Below are 18776 nucleotides of genomic sequence, written 5' to 3'. Positions count from 1 at the left end.
AGGTATTGGCACCGAGATGAGGAAAAGGAGCCAGTTTAAAGTCAAGTCTGAAGACAGAACAAGCAGCAGGTTAAAAAAACAAAAATTTTGAAGAATGAATCTTTGTTTTCAAAACAGGCACAAATTAAGTGTGCAGAATACCACACCTGTGATGCATAGCACCCACGGTGGCATTACATTTAATCTGCCAGGAGACTGCTTATTACGCATTAATTTGGAGCAGCACAGGAGTGGCTGGGAGCTAACATGACATCACTTATTTATAGTAACTCCTGACATCCCAAAGGAAATAGTAAGAACAGTGATGATGTATCAGGATGCTGGAATTTGGGTAGTGGTCCACCTGTAAGTAGTGGTTTTCCTACCCAAGGCAAATTAACAATAAAGAGGAGATCAAAAAATGAGCAGCAGGAAGGAGAGGGACTGAGAACCCTGAGGCAGACAACAGAAATCACAGTCCCGGTAGCTTTGGTTTTATCTTCTGTAACATGACACCCAAAAGGGGAGTCTAGCAAAGCTTTCCCATTTCTGAGGTTCTGAAAATACAGTTAAAAGAACCCAAATATTTAGCTAAGACAGGTTTCAGGAAAGGAGAAGAAAAGAATTACAGGGGTCCTCGAACTTTTTAAAACAGGGGGGTGGTGTGCGGATGAAGTGGCAGGCAGTCATCTGCGGCTGCTTGGTTTCCCCCCCAACCCCGGCAGGGGGAGGGGTGGGGGTGGCGGGGGTGGGTCTGTAAATACTGGGGGACAGACCGAGGACCCTGGGGGGGCCATATCTGGCCCACAGGCTGTAGTTTGAGGACCCCTGGAATTACATGGTTGGTGGTGATGTGCCCAATTCTGAACCTGTAATCTCACTACTAAGTCAATAAAAATTCACCCAGAGCTACAGCTGATCAGTGGCTTCTCTGGTATCATAAGCATCAGCCTGAGCCAATTAATGCATGTATCTACCAACTGAAGTTTCGATTGCATTTCAACTGAAACTCTTCCGTTAACCTGACGTGGTACAAAGATCTAATACACAACAGACTTCCACTTAACCAGAAGCTGACAGTAAGTTAGAGAAGACAACAGTTTATAATCAAAGAATTACTTCGGAACTGCTTTAAAGTCCCCAAAGCAGGCGGCCCAAGTCATTTGGTCAGCAACACTTCTACCCCACAGCGCACAGATCTCGACTTGCCACGTAACCCACAGCAAGCCTCAGGATGGCCCAGGCGGCGGCAGCCAGCACCGATACAGCAGTCGGGAACAGCTGAATGCATCACCCAACAAACTCCTAACCCTGAACACACCTTTAGCTCTTCCAACACCCATCTAGTTCCAGCCTGTGGTGCAAGCGCCTGCTCTATCTTACAAGATTTCCTTTGATGTGTCATTTAAATCTGAAGCAAGACAAGTGCAGCTGTTGAGTCACCTGTGGCAAGTTAAATCAACTGTTTCTTGTCAGTTCAGTACCAAACGTGCTTCCACAACAGGAAGCAATACAGCCAGTCTAAGGAAGATTTCTTTGCCTCTGAATAATTACATGAGGTTTTCATCCAGCCTCTTCTCCTGATCTAAAATTCTGATCCACCCGCTACTGCTAGTAAATGAAGTTTTCATTTAAACACTCAGATTTAAGTTTATTCATACACAGCAAAAGTTCCACCTGCATATTAAAAACAAACAGATTAGAAGTAAATGTTTTATTCTTCCAACTAAATTCCAGTACTACAAGGGCAGTAAAACAATGATACACTGAAAAATTGCAGCAATAAACATTTGTTAAAGACTGATAGAATAAATAAAAACTACAAAAATGAGAAATCATATAAACCCATTCTTAACCCCCAAAAAAGTCATGGAATACAGAAATGCCCTCCTTCACTATTTCACAGGCAGTACTGTGGGCTATTTGCTTAAAATTGTCCTGGGATTACATTCTAACTTAACTGTGATTACAGTTTTGTTGTAGTGCACAGTTATGAAAACCACACTAACTTCAGTCAGAAGTGTCATTCTACATTTTTATTTACACAACCAGTGAAGGGCAACTTCTAGAACACCAGCTTTAATCCTTAAACTTTTTCAAACTTATTAACATAAGAAGCCAAATTGTAATGATACAGCAAATGAGGCCACTGGTATTATTACAGGTAGCAAAGGTCCACATCCAGGTGGTACTGACATCAGGGAGCACTCCAAAACCAGTTGCTGCATAAGAGTGGTTGCCACTGACAAAAGCTTGAAATAACCTGTGTTCACAGGGGGAAAAAAATATGGCATTGCTGCAAGTCTTTACTGGGACAGCTTGCAACAATAGAACAGGGTGTATAGGGCAGCCCACATATGCAGAAAGTGTGATTCATGAAACATCTGGAAAGAGAAGAAAAAACCAAGAGTTAATAGCTCTATCACAAACCTGCTTCAAAAATAAAAAATACCACATTATGGGAGACAGTTCTAAATGTTTTAAAACAAAAACTGCATTTTATCGGCCATCTTCCTTTCAACCTCAAGTCTTCCATATTACCAATTTTAAGTATTTTAACTTGGGGCCTCACTGAAGCTTAACAACAAACAATGGCCATTTAAATTATTAAACATTCAGTAATTTAATGCTGCTACAGGAACCAGAAGAAATAGATACTCACAACTGGCAGGCTGTTCTCCATATCGTCGCATGATCTGATCATGCGTGAACTTCACAAATGCATCATATTGTTCTGCAAGCACGAAGCATTAGAAGTGTGAGTATACTGAATTTAACTTAAGCTGAAAAAATATTCAAGGCTACTTTTTTATACATACAAATCATCTAAGTTTATCACACATCCACTACCAGTAGTTTTACACAGCTCATAGCTGCCATTTCCCTTTCACCCTCAAGAACAACAATGCAGCACATGTCCTTAATTAAAAGACTTTCCTTTACAAACTTCTGTAACAGGAAAGAAAGTAATATGCACCAAGAGAATTATGCTGCACATACACAAAGACCTCAATATACCTAACACCTGCTAAGTGCCACGGTACTGTGAAGGAATCGCGTGCCCATTTCACAGACCTGTAACAGGGGCACAGTAGTTAAGCTAACATGGCAATAAAGTCAGTGCTAGGGTTGGAAATGTAACTTCTCTCTGCTGCTATCACGACCAGATGTAAGAAAATGGATTTAATGGAATGGGAACACGGAAGGACAGGAAAGGGACTTGCTGTGGAATTAGAAATTCTTTTCAGTGACCACCAGAAAAATCAAAAGCAAACAACAAACTAAAAGGATGAAATGCTAAGGGACTTAATACCCGACTATTAATTCCAGTGACAAAAAGTAGCAACAATAGGAGACAAATAGTTGACTGTGGATTTCATGAAAACGGCTACTATGTAATCTGAAATTAAATTCAGGTATCAAACGTACTGACTTGGCTTTGAACTAAGCATTATTTCCCAGAAAGATTATTCTTTCTATACACACATACATACAAATACATTCGCAATATTTTGTTCAGTTTTAATATTGCACTCATCAGCAGGATATCACCTTTCAGAATTAGCAAATTGAACAAGGAGAGTAATATCTACCAGATGCCGCTCCTCTCCATTCCCCTTCCTCCCTTGTGGAAAAATACATGTGCAGCAATGTGGGGTGTTCTGAGAAAAGGGCAAGGTCAAAGAAGGCAATCTTCAACCAAAAATGCAGTTACATTTGTAGTGGTTCCTAGTCCCACAGGTTTGCCCCATTAAAGTCCCCATCCTCTTGCAGGGATGAGCTTCACCTTCGAAGTAAACAGGGTATCAGTAATCAGCAAGCAGTGCAGCACCAGCCCAACGTACGGACCTGACCCAAAGATCTACGGACATTCACCCCTGACTGACGGGGCCCAGGCTCATGGCAGGTTCCCCTCTGCCCACAGGCAGGACCACCGTTTCACTGCAGTTCTGACTGATGGCGTTTCAGCAGCCATCTGAGGATCTTAGCCAAACAACAAAATAACACGAAGAGCAGACTGAAGGATCTGTTGCCCAGAAACCATTTCCAAAAATAACAGCAGCTAGAACTTTTCCTAAAAGTATGTATTAAAGGCCAGAAACCAACTTGCAAGCTTTCTTCTTTAAAAGTTTAAGTCAACATAACACAGTTGCTTTACAACATCGTCTTTGTTAAAACTACGGTTTTCGAAATTTAAAGAATCCACCGTTTCTAAAAGTCCCATCTTGTGGCATTCACATTCAGAAAGCTAACCTATCCAAAGTAAGGGCAACCTACAATGAACTATTTGAAAATCTAAGGGAATGCTTGTAAAGATACTTACATCACTAACATCCCGTATGTTTTTTAAGTCATATCTATTTTAAGTCAAAAGGTGGCTAAATCACATGAATACAAATATGATTACGTCTTGACCTTTAGTGTAGAAAAGCTGTTTTTCACAAACAGATTCTAGAAAACCTTTCAAGCCGAAGTTTCACTTAGCCCCTATACTCCTCCTCTGCTTTTAAAATCTGCAAAGGATCTTGCAAACCCAAGTTTATGCTAACACAGCAGTTTCAGGTAACAGAGGTAAGAGGAGAAATCAGGGCATTACAGTAATCTGAGTTTTCCATTTATCACTCACTCTGCATGAAAGGCAATTCTGCTCACAAAGAACACAGAGGAAGGAAAAAAAAAGGCAGTATTTGGCTAACTACCTACAAGAGAACAGTGATTCAGAAAGGAATGAGGAAAATATCCGAGGTCCAAACATTCAGCTAAGTCACTTGAAAGAAGCTATTCAATTGACATTTATTACAGAATTTCCAGTTACGTTTCCACTGACTTCACTAGTTTGTAAGAACGAGCATCACCTTACTGTACAGTTTAGAAAAGAACATAATTGCTCTGTCAGCAGAAAAACATAACTGGCCTTCTGTGTAAGGGATCTCTTAATTCTCTCTTTCTGAATTCCCATATAATGCTGAAAATGTATTCCTGTCTTGATATATGGGATGCAGTAACAGTATCTTTCTTTTGGTGACCACCACCCTAAGAACAAGCAAGTCTAACTCATCTCACTGTAAACCACAACCACACAAACAGAAACCATCCCCTGCCCTTCCCAAAAACAAGAAAGAAAACGTTCCTTTTGGGACTGACAGATGGAGCACATGCAAGGAACTTGCTAGAGAGGTTCCTGCTTGTAAAGAAATACAAGTTTGTACTCATCAAGTGTACGGAACAAATGTAAATACATCTGGTCTTCAAATGGTTATTAAGATCACCGCTAACTGAAATGCATTTAAGAGAACACAAGAAATGACCCAATTCCTAACATACATAAAAAATGAGAAGAAAAGAGCTCTACAGAGTCCCAATTCATCAGTCTGAAGCAAGTTAAAAAGAAAAACACAGAAATGGAACATCAGGCCCAAAGCAACAGAAGTATTTACGGCTCCAGTTATAGTTGTAAACAGGCACAGATTGAAGAGGGACTTACAACTACAGCAGTTTCTTACATAGCAATGGCAGAGGAGCAAGCACAAAACATGAACAGGTACGGGGACAATACTGTTACAGGCAACCCGCGAGCCTGACACAAGTCTGGTGACTTTCTGCATGGGCCTGTCTGTAAGGTTTTATTCCCGCACCTGAAGAGATCTGCAAACTTGAATTCTGATGTCTTTTCAGATGGGAAGCACAGCAGCCATGGCCGTTCAAAAGCAGGCTTGCTGCCGAAAGTGCACTCAGATGTTCACTATCATCACACTAAATACTGAATTAGACACAGAATCGTATGTGAAGGCACCTACCTCTAATGCACCAGAATACAGGTGCTCAAATGCTAGCAAGATGCTTTTAAGTAGAGGACTCCCAACAACTAAAGAAAGGTCACGTTTACAATGCTGACATTAACATGATCCTTAAGGAAAGGTATGTTGGCATCAGGTGCCAAAACTATCAGCTGAATGGTGTGAAATACAACAGTTCAACATAGAGCAAAAATGCAGCTGAACTACTGATGCTTACGCAGATACCAAACACCACTGGCAGCAGCGTAATGGTAAGTACTGGGAAGAAAAAGGGAAATTTTAGGTACTGCCATCTTGCCAAATTCCAGAAAAAGGAACTCAGTTCCCAAGCAGGGGAAAAAAGTCTTTCACAAAGAGCTCTTAAGCCAGTAGAATAGAAAGTCTTTCTGGCTAAAAACAAAATGAGGAGGAAAGGATCAATTCAGACATAGCAAGAGAAAGTTCTATCTGAAATAAAACCACTGTTTCCACTGATTAGCAATACCCAGGAGTCACAGTTTCTATCCAGGGCAGCACAGAAGAAAAAAAAACCATCAAAGAGACTACACGTAATTTTTTCTGTCCTGTATGCAATCTCATTCCTTAATCAGATTAGGTCAGGGGAAAAAACCACAGCGTAACACAAAAATGAGAAAAAGTTTTAAGCTTTCAAACTCATCCTAACACATTACTATGTACTATAGTATACCTGCAAGTTTTGTGGTCAAAATTTCTTCATACTCTTCACGGATTTTCTCTTCACGTTCTTTCAGCAAACGTTCACAGATCATTCCAACTTGTCTGAGAGTAAACAGAGGCTGTTCTTTTTTCAATGGTGATGATGCTGCAGATGAAGTACCTAAGATTAAATATTTGGGCATACCAATTTACACTTCCAAGTCGTTTAGAACCATTTTTAGTCAGTTTTCTTCACATCTTTTAAATTAAAGGAACTTTACAGAAGATTTGGGGAAGTCTTTCTCTGCCATTTGAATACTTTAATTAAAGTAAAATTAGATACTCAAAAGGAAGACAATGGACAACATGCACAGGTATCAAAACACCAACAGTGTCATACAAACACTGTGAAAGCCACTTACACGGCAGCTGCTATTTACAAATTTAAGCTTCTATTTTATGTAAAAATTACAGTACAGTGTATTTGTGCAAAGACAGCTGCTTTTCAAAAGCCTATTACTATATTAGTGGCAGGGTATGCAGGATGGTCTCTTGAAAACAGTGCAAGCTTTGTGTCCTACTCATCCTTAAAATGAGAGGCTACGATCTTCCAGATCAATGCTAGTATTGCCAAAAAAAGCAACAATAACTGGTGAGAACATGCCATAAACCACCAGATAACTGGGAAAAATTACTTATGCACCTGGAGACTAAAAACATGTAGCAGAATTACACAAAATTTTCTATATACCTGGCAAAGCTGGTCCAGTAAGGAGAAATGCATGTTGCTGTGCATCAGTAGAACAACAAGGATCTGTCTGCTGGAAGCTATTTTCTAAGTGTCTCCTCTTCTGCATGCGTTTGTACTCCTGTTTTATGTTGTACAGAATTTGTTCTAAAAGAAAAACAATAAAAAATTAAGCCTAAAATAATTAAATTTCAGCATTTCACCTAACTTTATTGCCAAACAGCAAAATTGACAGATGATGAAAACTTAGCCTCTTAAAACATGGCCTGCAAAAACCACTGTGTTTTACCTAAGACACAAACAATTTAACTAACTAAAAGAAAGGTAACTCCAGACTGTTTTCACCAGGACAACAATAGCAAAATAAGGTCAGGTATTGGTGCCAGGGTACTGCTAACAAAAATAAACAGCGTAAGGTTGTAATTTTGGAACTATAACTAGACAACACACATGGATAAAAACTAGGCTATTGAACTTCTACCAGTATTCATCAAAATCCCTTCGTAATTTGCAATCACCTTTCTCCCGCAGACAGCGTTTACCATTCATACAGTTAAGGGTAACAAAAGACTCCAGAATAAAACACATACATGAAATACCATTCCTCTCTGTAGTGTTACTGGCATGTAGGCAAAGTGGAGAGGAAAACACAAGAGTATGCATAATGCAACTACTGCTTAAAATCTCAAAGAGTTGGAAATGAACAGGCAAAATACAACAGCCTTACACATCTTTGACAGCCTCAGATCTATCAAAAAAAAATGCAATGGAGGGATCAATAGTCTCTTTTAAAGGAGTATAGCAATATGTAGTTCAGCATTTGATTGCACTGAATAAAATACACAGCAGCTGCTTTTAATAACCTCATCGCCATTGTAGAATAACAAGGAGAAAAGTAATCCTTGCAATAAAACTATCAATCCTGTGTGCCTTTTCTGAAATTCCACATACCAAAAGGCTCTCGGGTACATCAGTGCCCTAACTACATATCCTCTAACAATGTAAAATATTTAAAAAAAAAAAACCAAAACATTTTCTATTTTTTACAGGAGACCTTCAGACAGAGACTTCTGAAGACACTCTCTTTGTAAGAATTCTTACTTTCAAATATTCAAATGCATTTAAAAATACTTCCCTACAGGATCAGCTTCACTGAGACTTCCAGACTTCTGGCAAAGACTGCTTTCCAAAACTCAAAATACATACAAATCCATGTGATCATGCCAGAGCTGCAAAGGATCTCCACTCAGTACCTTCCTACTTCTGTTCAGCATTTTGCCAATACAATACTGTAAGAACTCAACTAATTTTCAGGCTTGTAAACAGTATGCTATTCAGCACTCATACTTGAACATTTTTCTATTAAGCAACCATGTGAAGCAAGTAATCTGAGCTAGCAGCTTACTCAGTCAGTGGCTGAAGGCTATGCTAGACCAAGCAAACATTTGGCAATTCATAGTTCAGAGGTTTAACTACTGCCGTAGTTCTTCCAATTTCCTAAGTCAGTCTGGGGGCTTCCAATTTATAAAAAGACAGCACACTTGTTTCCAGTCAACAGGAATACCAACATTTTCAGCAAAGGAGCTTCTTGTTTGGATTCTGTCCATTGATTGAGGCCTTGTAGTTTATACCTTTTCAGTCCCATGTCTACAGTGCTTGTACAATTTTCAACTCTGTGAAGAAGCAGCAAATGCAGAAGACATAATACACACAGTAGGGAAATGAGAGAAGGAAACTACGAGAAAGTGGGGAAAAAAGTGCTCAAGGGTGGCTGGAGGATTCATGCTTTTTGTAGGACAAGGTACATACTATATTCCAGCACGGTACGGAAACACACAAAATCAGGTTAAACCAAGATGCAGTCAGGCTTCCAAAATTAAATAGAATCCCATGTGGAATTTGTCATGTGCACACACAGTGAATCAGTTGGAGAATGGCCCTGCATTTTACTCAACAGCATCATGGTGGTAAAATAATACTTTTCCTCAGACTCGAGTGCTGTTCTAGCTAAAGCAATACTGCATAATTTTGAATGGTAACCAAATTAGCTCGCGAGATAACATCTGTCCTAAGGCATGTCTACACTATGAGAAATGCGACTGTAAACATTCACACTGTATTTACATTAACTGAAGAATGTAACAGACCATGCACATGGTCCTGGGCATACTTTCCAAAATCTGTACCACCTGCAAAAACATCAGCCAAATTTCAGGTATAACAGCTTTGATAAAAATTGTCTCTGCAGCTCTCCATTATCTTTCTGCAGAAATGTTCTCATCATTAAGAAAAAAAAAAAAAACCTAACTAGATTCTGGTCAATGGATAAACCTGCAAGAGTTAAAACCACCAATCATCATCCAGGTTACCTCCAGCCCTAAAACCCCCTGCAAATTAAACAGGGAATAATTCAGTGAAAATGTTAAAATACCAGCCAGAACAGATGGAGCAAAAGCAACACGGGGACAGGGAGAGACATGGAGGGGAAGCAGAGAAATCACGTACTGTCTTTGGGGCAACAGTAACAACACGAACAGAAAATTAAGATGTACACACCAAGGACAGATGATTCTATTCCAAATTATATTAAATTGTGGACACAGAAGTATGAGTGATATTACAGTAACTTCATCTACTTCTGATCTGGCAACACTTTAACTGGCCATCTTCAAATCCTTCTCTGAAAAGCAAAAAATCTCAAGAAATGCCACTGACACGATACATTGGGAGATCCACTTATGGTAAAGGTATAAAACCAGCGAAGTAGGATGGAGGAGGGGGCTATTTCAACATGACAGTACACTCTACATTGCTAACAGGCACCAGGAGAAAAAGCCTGAAATCTGTAGCCCTGACTCATTGAGCATGTGCATAACCTGGTTTGGTAAATGCTATCCCTCTATTTAGTCTAACTTAGAAGATTTAAGGCACTATTACTCAGCACAGAGAACTGGACTACAAGCTCTACTCAGTACCATGCCGCTAGCAGGCAAGAAGATGACTCTGAAAGCGACTCATCTTATACCTCCTGATTTCCACCATTTCTAAAATGGAGATTAACAGTCAAGAAACACAAGTTTAACACCACACCAAACTGTTCAATGACTTCTCATATGAATGATCAGACTGGTAATGCTTCAAATCAAGCAGGCATTTTTGCAGCAGCTAAGACCGAGTTGACATTTTTATTAACCTGCAATGGCATGAAATCTTTGACTTTAAACAAAACTATTTCACTGTGAAGTGAAATGTAAGCTTGCAAATATTTATGACTGATTTAAAATGAAAATCTGAATGCCAAATGGATTTAGTTTTGGGGTTTTTTTTAACAGTTTGGAGAGTAAGAATTGATTAAATGCACCGAGTTACTTCTGGCATTTACAGTTTTGCTTAGTAACTCCACGGAAATATGTTTGATGAACAAACAGATTCTATTCTTTTTTACAGGATCTCGGCACTTGAAAGACCCCATGCAATATTAGGGCAGTGCAAACCAGACAACTTTTGAACACCACCTATATGGCAGACATCTAACTGTAAAGCTCTTTAAAATTCTGGCCCAGTTAAACAAAGCTTAGTTAGAGGATCTCATTCTCCAACCTAGTTTTGCTTCCAGAAAGCCTTTCTCCCTTTTCAAGTTCATTTTCTTAACCTCTCTTACTTCCAATTAGCTCTATTTTCTCTACAGTTGACTGGCGTCGAACGCAGGACAGGTTTTCCTTTTTTAATGTGTTCCTCAATGTGGAAGGCCAAACTGTCTTATTCCACAATTACACACATTTTAATTAACAGTTATTTTATACATATAGATCTAGAATCTGAAAAGTACATTCATTAAAGAAAATCTAAGCTAAGTGAGCTTCTCTAAAACTATAGAACTGAAGTGAGAACTTGAAACATATATTAGAAGCCATTAGATATTTTAAATAAAGACTGGCATCCATCCTATAGGTACTTAAGTTCAAATCAGACATGGTACATCAAGCAACAATTTAATTTACGAGATGACAAAAGGAATGCATTTAGTAAGATCAAACATACATCACTGTGGCCTACCCTCAGTTTCTTTTTTGTTTCACTTTCTCCTCCGCACTCAAGTGTTCCCTGCTGGTTAGCGGTACCTCTGAAGGCACACAGCTAGCTAACAGGAAGCACCAGGCAGAGCTACTGTAAGAGAAAACCAGACTTGCTGAATCTAGGGTAGTAGCAAGAAAAAGCCACACTGCTAACATGCTGAAATGAGTTAGTACTTCATAAATGACATTTCAAATTGAAGATGACTACAAATCCTAGCCTGTTACACAAGACTGTATTATGCCCAAATGAAGACAGCTACTGTCTCACCATGACCACTAAAGGCATAGGGGATTCAGTCAAATACACCTGAATGTAATGAAATGCATAGATACTCTTTTTTTTTAATCTCGAGCTCTGTGTACAAAGAGCATAAAGTTGAGTACATAGATTCATTAAATACTGCATTAAGATAAAGGACAGCATTCACACCAGTGTTCTTTCAGGATCTGAGATGTGATGCAGGGAATCAAGACTTCACATTTCAGCCGCTTTGAAGAGAGGATGAAATGTGAAGGGGCAAATCAGAATTCAAGTTTGACATCTGAAATATGATCTGTCACATTAATGGATTACAAAGTCAAGTACTCATTTCCAAGGAGTGATGTCTTCTTACTTCCTTTAATTCATGATAAAAAGGCAAGTTATTCTTTTTCAAAGTTCTGTCATCTAATTACTTCATCCTGACCTGTAATCACCTAGAAATTATGTACAAGGGAAACAGCAGTTCAACTTGAAAAGGTAACAAGGCAAACAATTATTTTCTCCATTTTAATAACCGCTTATCAACTATGAAGGTGCTTATGAAGGTGCTGATTGTTTCCCCTGCAGGATTTTTTTCTTTTGTTTCATTTTTAAACTAGCAATCTCTCATCTCAGTTCCTTGCTTCTCTCATTTAGCTGAAGGAAACTTTGGCAAAACACATAGGAAGGTGACTCAATAGGCTGAAATCAGAGTAGCAGTTTTCCTGACCTGAAATGGAACCTGAAGCTCAAGTTTCAGTTTGCAGTGTCACCATTCAACGTATGCATTCAAACCTGAACCATGCCTGAGATCTCTTCTAAGTGAATCAATCAAATGCTATCCTGATGTCAACTATATATGTCTTCAGGGATTTCAGCTCCTGTTAAGGCAAAACTGCTTCACTGTCCTAGTTTGAATTTATAACATTTCCACCAGGCCGTCACCCTGATTCAACATCCAGTCGATGCTACCACATTCCTAGCTTTGCTCTCCCCACCAGACTACTGACATACAATGTTAACTTTAAGAAGCTAGCTACGCCCAAGGGCAGCACTGCAGAAGAGCAATGGGTAACTATTCTTCACCTTTTCTATCTACTTAACCAGGGAATCCACAGGTAGAGACAAAATTAAAATAATCCAGATATTCCTCTCACTCTCTTGCTTTGGTCACAGACATCACTCCCTTCAATTAAGTTTCTTCATTAGTCATGGTCTGTAAGATTTCAGTAATAGGATGTATACTTTTGGAAATCATGCTCACCTCAGAGGAGCATACTCTAAGCCAGAGAGAACACTGATAATGGGGTAGGGTACATGCTGACACTTCACAGCCAGAGCCTATAGCTACAAAACGGACAGAAGCAGCTCATAATGGACTCTGTAGCACTGAGCTGGCCACCTCACGAGATCCACGTACTCAAGGTCTCAGGCTGACAAAGGTTCTGGATCTCCCACAAAAAGCCCGACGCTCACATATGTGTTAGCCCATTCTGCAAATGTATTATTTCAGGAAATCCCAGTTCTCCTGATCAAGGGGTTAAGGAATGAAAAATAAATCAAGCAATGCAAAATGTATTAGGCATAGCAATTAGATCTTTCTCTTCACATAAAAAAACGTCACATTGCATTTATCAGACTTCCCACTGAAACAAAAAATTGCTTCAACATTTTATGACATCTACAACCAAGGACATTTAACATTTACAGTCACCACAGGCATCTACATAGAAATGTCTCATATAAATTAAATTATCAAGTCCAGATGCAGCCATTACATGTTTTTTCTTTCTTCCCTCCTCCCCCCCCTTTTTTTTTTCTTTTCCTGAGGGGTGGGAATGTTTTGGTTTTTAAAATCCTAATGATTTCTGCAGTACTGGAGCACAATGAGAGATCTGGCATCTTGCCAAGATAATTTAGCAATAAATACACATGCAGATAAATGTTAACAAAACAGAAATTAAGCTGAAGGAGATGCAGCACTACCAATACATCACATTCCAAAGCCACTAGATGTGCTCATTTAAAAGCCAAACCTGTGCTTGGCCCCTGTCTAACCAAGTTTCAGACAGAAGTAGTTCAGTTTGCTCAAGAGGGCAAATGAAAGGTCACAGGAGGACAAGCCTACAGAAAAGACTTAACAGTTCTTCCTAATCAAAAAGGTCAAAGTCATTTTCCTGCACTCTTTGAAAATCTGTGTTTATTAGATCAATTTTTTTCCAGATTATTCTGTAAAAGAAAAAGGTATACACTAAAGACAAATTCAACTACCTTCTGCTTGTAAAGACTCCCTCATGAAAGAGGCACTCTTAAACCAACTCCATTTGCCATACAACTGCCATTAGAACAGCAAATACAAATTATGCATACTCATTACTAAATACTGCACAAATTCAATACTTTCCATATTCTGTCAAGCATTTGACATTCTCTCTGCTTGGATTTCAACCAGTGACCCGGGTTGAAGGACTGCTCTCAGTAACTCCACCCACTACAATTTTTGGTTTGCAACATTAGTTGCTGGGAAGTGCTGAGGAAGATCAGTGTTTCAGATGGAGGAAAAAATTGCATGTGCAGATGTAAGTTTGCAGATTTTAAAGTGATTTCACAAACTCTTTTTAAAAACAACATTCTTTTACATTTTACAAAGTTCTAGCTGCAAGTTAACCTGATTTTGGATGAGGAGTTTGGAAGAAAGCTACTGATCCCAGTTTGTCTTAGTTACCACTTACCATGAATTAGGGGATTTAAATCCTTAAAGTCAACATTCTCTCTCCCTTCTCCCCCGCCTCTGTTTCTTTGGACTTGTTTCTCATACAGCTTCAGTCTCAGAAATATCCAGGCATGCAGGCTAATACTGTCCTACCTTTGAATTTAAAAAACAACTTCAGTGTAGTTTGGTTCCCCTTCACCCTGAACATGATCTTTCAGCAGGGTAAAGCTGCAAATAATGGTTCTAAAACATTCAGCAGAGAAGAGAAAAATAACACTGCCACTGCTTCCTCCTTTCACCCTCTAGAATTCATTAAAGAGCTTCAAAACAGGACAGCACCCTCAGGACTTCAGAGGAAACCGAACATGTACAATGCATTACGCCGAGGCATCCAGACCCAAGCACAGTTATTCTGATCATACAGAACAGCCTCATTTATAGCTAGAACTTAGATGAAAAACTCCTTAGAGGAGCCACTCTGTCAAAATTCAACCAAGTCTTATTACCAGGCAGATACATTTTGCACCACTTACCATGAACACAGTTTTCAAAGCTTACTTCTAGATGCAAACAATGGTACCCAAAAATAGGCAAATATACTCAAGAGCATGCTCAAGCCAGTAAGCACAATTCTGCAGAAAGTATAGACAGTAAAAGCCACAAGTACAGTTTGGCTGCCAAATTCATTGAGAAACTGGAAGTGACCTAACAGCTGTTCAAATAACCACAAAATATCAGAACACTCTTGTGAGAGATAAATTTCATCTTGAATAAGACTACCCCTTCTCAAACAGACATATCGTTTATTTGTCTATGATCACTCTATAAAGACAGCTGTTTTCTCATCCGACTACCACAATGTATTCTTATTTCAAAGCACTCCCCTCAATCAATCCATATTCTGCTTCCAGATTAATTCATTTTTTAAATTATTAACCATGTGGTAAGAAGTTCTGGTGCTGATATAGTCTCCATTTGGTGAAGTTAAACACCAGGACAAAGTATCAGGTGGAAGAAAAACGCTTAAGTATGAACTTAAAATGAAGTATCAGCATCAGGTTTTATATCCAGAGCTCTAATTTCATATGAACATTGATCTTCATTAAACAAAATTCAGACAGACACTTTTTTCATGCTGGAAACCTAAGCATTACAGTAACGTGCTGAGAAAACCTTAAGTGAAGTCAACTGAATTCTGGCTATTTTTACTAAACATTTTTTAAATCCAAATGGAATTCTTTTCACACAGAGAGCAAGATTTATCTGACCCAAATGTAGACATCAGAAATGGTCATGCCAATTCATTGTACAGTCAATGCAAAGCAATACACATTTCTACAGCTCACTTTGCCCCATCCTAAGTCAGAGCTCTAGAACGTACCATCTGTTTCTTCCAACTGACTATCAAGAAAACCACAAATTATCAGGTCAGATGTACATTTATAAAATTAGAGATGAATCTCAGGCCATCTTTCAAGTTGCCCCTTTAAAATGATAAGCTCTAATTTGTTCGCTGATGGTCGAAAAATATATACAATGTCGTAATACCCCTAAATTCAATTGAAATTAAAAACTAAGGAAGCTGCTTAACAGTCGCAGTTGCACTAGCACTGTATAAAGGGGTTTTTTCTTTTAACAGAAACCATAGAGGGAGCTTTTAAGCACAACCCATGTAAAACTGAACAATTTATAAATGCTCCAAGTTTTCTCAGGAGCATTCAAATGCTGTACAAGACATTCCGATTTACTGTCCTTCACTTTTCATTATACTATAGAAATGGCTTACATAAACTACACCCTTGTCATCAGTACAGAACCACCTTTTGACGCAGATTACCACCTGCACCTCTGGTTTTCTCAAAAGAAGATGAGAACTGTATGTGACCAGTTTCAGTAACATTTTATTTCTCAAGACCTTCCAAATCATTAAGATAAGAGTTCAGGTACTATCTCAAATACTGGTGTAGGTTATCTCTCCTGAAAACTTTATTGATTTGTCTCCTTTCAGCAACACACATTTACTGGCCAGACAATATCTGTATTAAATATTCTTTAATCAAATCCAAAGAAGTAACCCAAAAGAAATCCTTGCAATGAAGCAACACTTAACCTCTACAAAGAATCAAATTAATTCTGATTTTAAACATCTATCTCAAAGTATACGTAATGCCTCAGCCTCACTGTACCAGGGAGTGCCATCCATCACAACTCCCATCCCAGACCGCTGACTCATTCAAGATCTTTTCCTAGAGGTTCAAAAAAATATCAGGTACTCTGTATGCCCTCTATATATTTCCACCACAGCATTTTTTTATTAGTTGATTAAAATCTGTACAAAATTTATATTCTACTGTACAGTCTTCAGAACTAAGAATATCGAAACACAGCACTGTCCTACACGAAGGAGATGGGAATCTGAAAAGACATGTAAACTTACTGCTTGGCAATACTAGCAGTAATCCGGGCGCAACTTTCATACAAAAGGGAGTACGGAACGCAACAGCAGAAGGAATTCAGCTGCAACAACTGCAGAGGGCTTTTTTCCTGCACACAAAGGACACACATCCATACCTCTGCGCTACAGACACTCACGGCTGCTAGCTTAACCGTTCTTAAGTGCATTACTGGAAGCTACCCACTAGACTAACCGCAGCAAGGGCCAATCAATCCTACGTGCCCTGCCAAGATTCATTCCTTTCTTCTCTCCCTACTCGCCGGTAAAACAAACTCTGTTTATTTTTACTTGACAATTACACAAGCAGACCTGAAGCTTTTAGGGCCACCGGTTGACTCATCTCTCACACGTTAAGAATGGAAAGGGGGGTTCGTTCTCGCCCGGTGTTTCCGAGACGAGGAAACTGCCCGATTCCATTTTATCTGCCCTAAAGGCAACTCTCACCCTTGCACACAATCGCTTTCATCGCTCGGTTTTCCTGCGAAACTTTAAGGATGCCAAGAATGGGTCATCCGGGACGGTGGCCCGCATTAAGCGACTGGAAGCGGAATTACCCCTTTGTTTTATCTGCTTTTGCCTTTTCCCACTGGCGTTTTGCCGGTGATTGATGACAGGCCGCGCTCCCCGCCCTCCCTCCCACCCGCCCCCCCGATGTCTGAGCAACGGGAGGAGGTGCCGCCGCCTCGGCTCGGGCAACGCTCGACCCACCGATCATGGCTGCGAGGGATCGATGGGGGCCTCGCCGAGAGGGGCTGCGGGCGCAGGCTGGGAGGCAGCCCCGGCCCCGGCCCCAGCCCCATCCCCGCCCCCGGAGACACCACGGCCGCCACCCCCAACCCCCCCCGCCGCCGCCCCCGGCGTTTCCGCAGCTTGACTCGCCCCTGCGGCTCTCCTTGCCATAGCCAGGCACCCGTGGAAGAAGGGGGAAAAAACCCTCCGTGCCCGGCCCCGACTCGAGGAAAGCCGGCCTCCCCCTTCCCTCGCTACCGGATCAAGCCTCCCCCACCAACAGCCCCCCTTCCTCCGCTCTGGTCCCTTTCTCCATTCCTCCCCCACCCCCCCCGACCCCTTTCCTATGGCCACCCGCCCGCATCAGCTCAACCCGCCCCCCCCTTCCTCCCCGTCCCTCCTCCCCCTCTCCTGCTGCAAACGGCCATTTCTATTGTGTCTCCGCCGCGGCGGTGCCAAGCCGAGCAGGGATCGCCCCGGCCCCCGCCGCTGCCTGCCACACAGCCCAACAGAAAATGGCTGGAGGGGAACGCGAGACCCACCCAACCCTCCCCTCTTCTTCCTCCCCTCCCGGTCGCCTCCCCGGCCCCTGCCCTGCGCACCCGCCGCCCCTCTCCCCGCCGAGGTCCCCCCGCCGCCGCCCCGCAGCCCCACACCCACCACCACCCCCCTACCCGGCACAGCCGCCGTCCCGGGGGGCTGCCGGGCACGGCGAGGCCGCCTCCCTCACCTGTGGTGAGCCGGGACGAAACCTCTCCGAAGGGCGAGGGCTCCATGCGCAGGTATTTCTGCGGGGAGGCGGCGGCGAAGGAGGACGAGGCGGCGGCGGCTGAGGCCGGGGCTGACAATGGCGCACATCGCCTCCGCTTCGGGGACGCCGGGCTCAGCAGCGGGTCGAAATCCAGAGTCCTTTTCAAAGTGGCGCCGCAAGCCATGGCGCGGGGCGGCGGCGGGACGGAGGAAGGGGGCTCAGAGCGAGGGGCAGGGGAAACGACGGCGGCGGCGGCAGCCGGCCCAGCCCAGAGGCGCTTTCCCCGCTGTCTGGGGCGGGCTGGAGGGGAGGGAAGGGAGGGCGGCAGGGAAAGGAGGGGGCAGCTGCGTCAGGGCCTCCGCCGCCTCCCTGTCGGCCGCTCTCAGGGGAGCGGCCCCGGCCCCGCCAGCGGCTCCGGCTCGGCCGGCTAGATCCCTGCTCTCGCCGCCCGCCCTGTCCTGCCCGGGCCAATTCCGCCCGCGTCCGGTGGCCGGGCGTGAGCTGGGTCGAGGAGCGCGGGGCCGGGCCCGGCTACCCAGGCCGCGGCGACCGATGACGAGCGATGGCGGTAGGGCCCGGGCGGCGGCGGCGGCAGCTCTCCCCTTCGACTCCCAAACCAACAATATGGC

The 18776-nt window shown here is 42.0% G+C and overlaps 1 protein-coding gene across 2 annotated transcripts; it reads right to left on the bottom strand.

Annotated features, from left to right (window-relative positions):
• Positions 1-1678: 1678 nt before the first annotated feature.
• Positions 1679-18768, bottom strand: AKIRIN2 (akirin 2). Of its 2 annotated transcripts, none has more exons than XM_080389430.1 (5): positions 18127-18768; positions 7186-7329; positions 6466-6600; positions 2642-2713; positions 1679-2363 (listed from the first exon to the last, which is right to left on the bottom strand). In XM_080389430.1, exons 1-5 carry the CDS (start codon positions 18329-18331, stop codon positions 2353-2355), a joined length of 567 nt encoding a protein of 188 aa, XP_080245556.1. In that variant the 5' UTR covers positions 18332-18768; the 3' UTR covers positions 1679-2352. The 2 variants fall into 2 exon arrangements, with proteins under 2 accessions (XP_080245556.1, XP_080245555.1); XM_080389429.1 differs by having other exon boundaries at positions 6466-6615; positions 18127-18764.
• Between the last annotated feature and the right edge of the window lie 8 nt (positions 18769-18776).

Source organism: Falco punctatus (genome assembly GCF_963210335.1).
Source record: "Falco punctatus genome assembly, chromosome: 5".
Classification (NCBI taxonomy): domain Eukaryota; kingdom Metazoa; phylum Chordata; class Aves; order Falconiformes; family Falconidae; genus Falco; species Falco punctatus.
Note: the sequence above shows the minus strand (reverse complement) of the source record. Positions and strands in the feature narration are given on the sequence as shown.

Bases quoted from the DNA above. Each gene is read 5' to 3' on its own strand.
- AKIRIN2 (XM_080389429.1), bottom strand. From the start codon at position 18,331: ATGGCTTGCGGCGCCACTTTGAAAAGGACTCTGGATTTCGACCCGCTG. The intron at 6,616-7,185 runs GTATATAGAAAA...ATTTAATCTTAG, and splicing joins TACTGGACCAGCTTTGCCAG to GTACTTCATCTGCAGCATCA. The intron at 2,714-6,465 runs GTATACTATAGT...TCGTGCTTGCAG, and splicing joins TTTGACCACAAAACTTGCAG to AACAATATGATGCATTTGTG.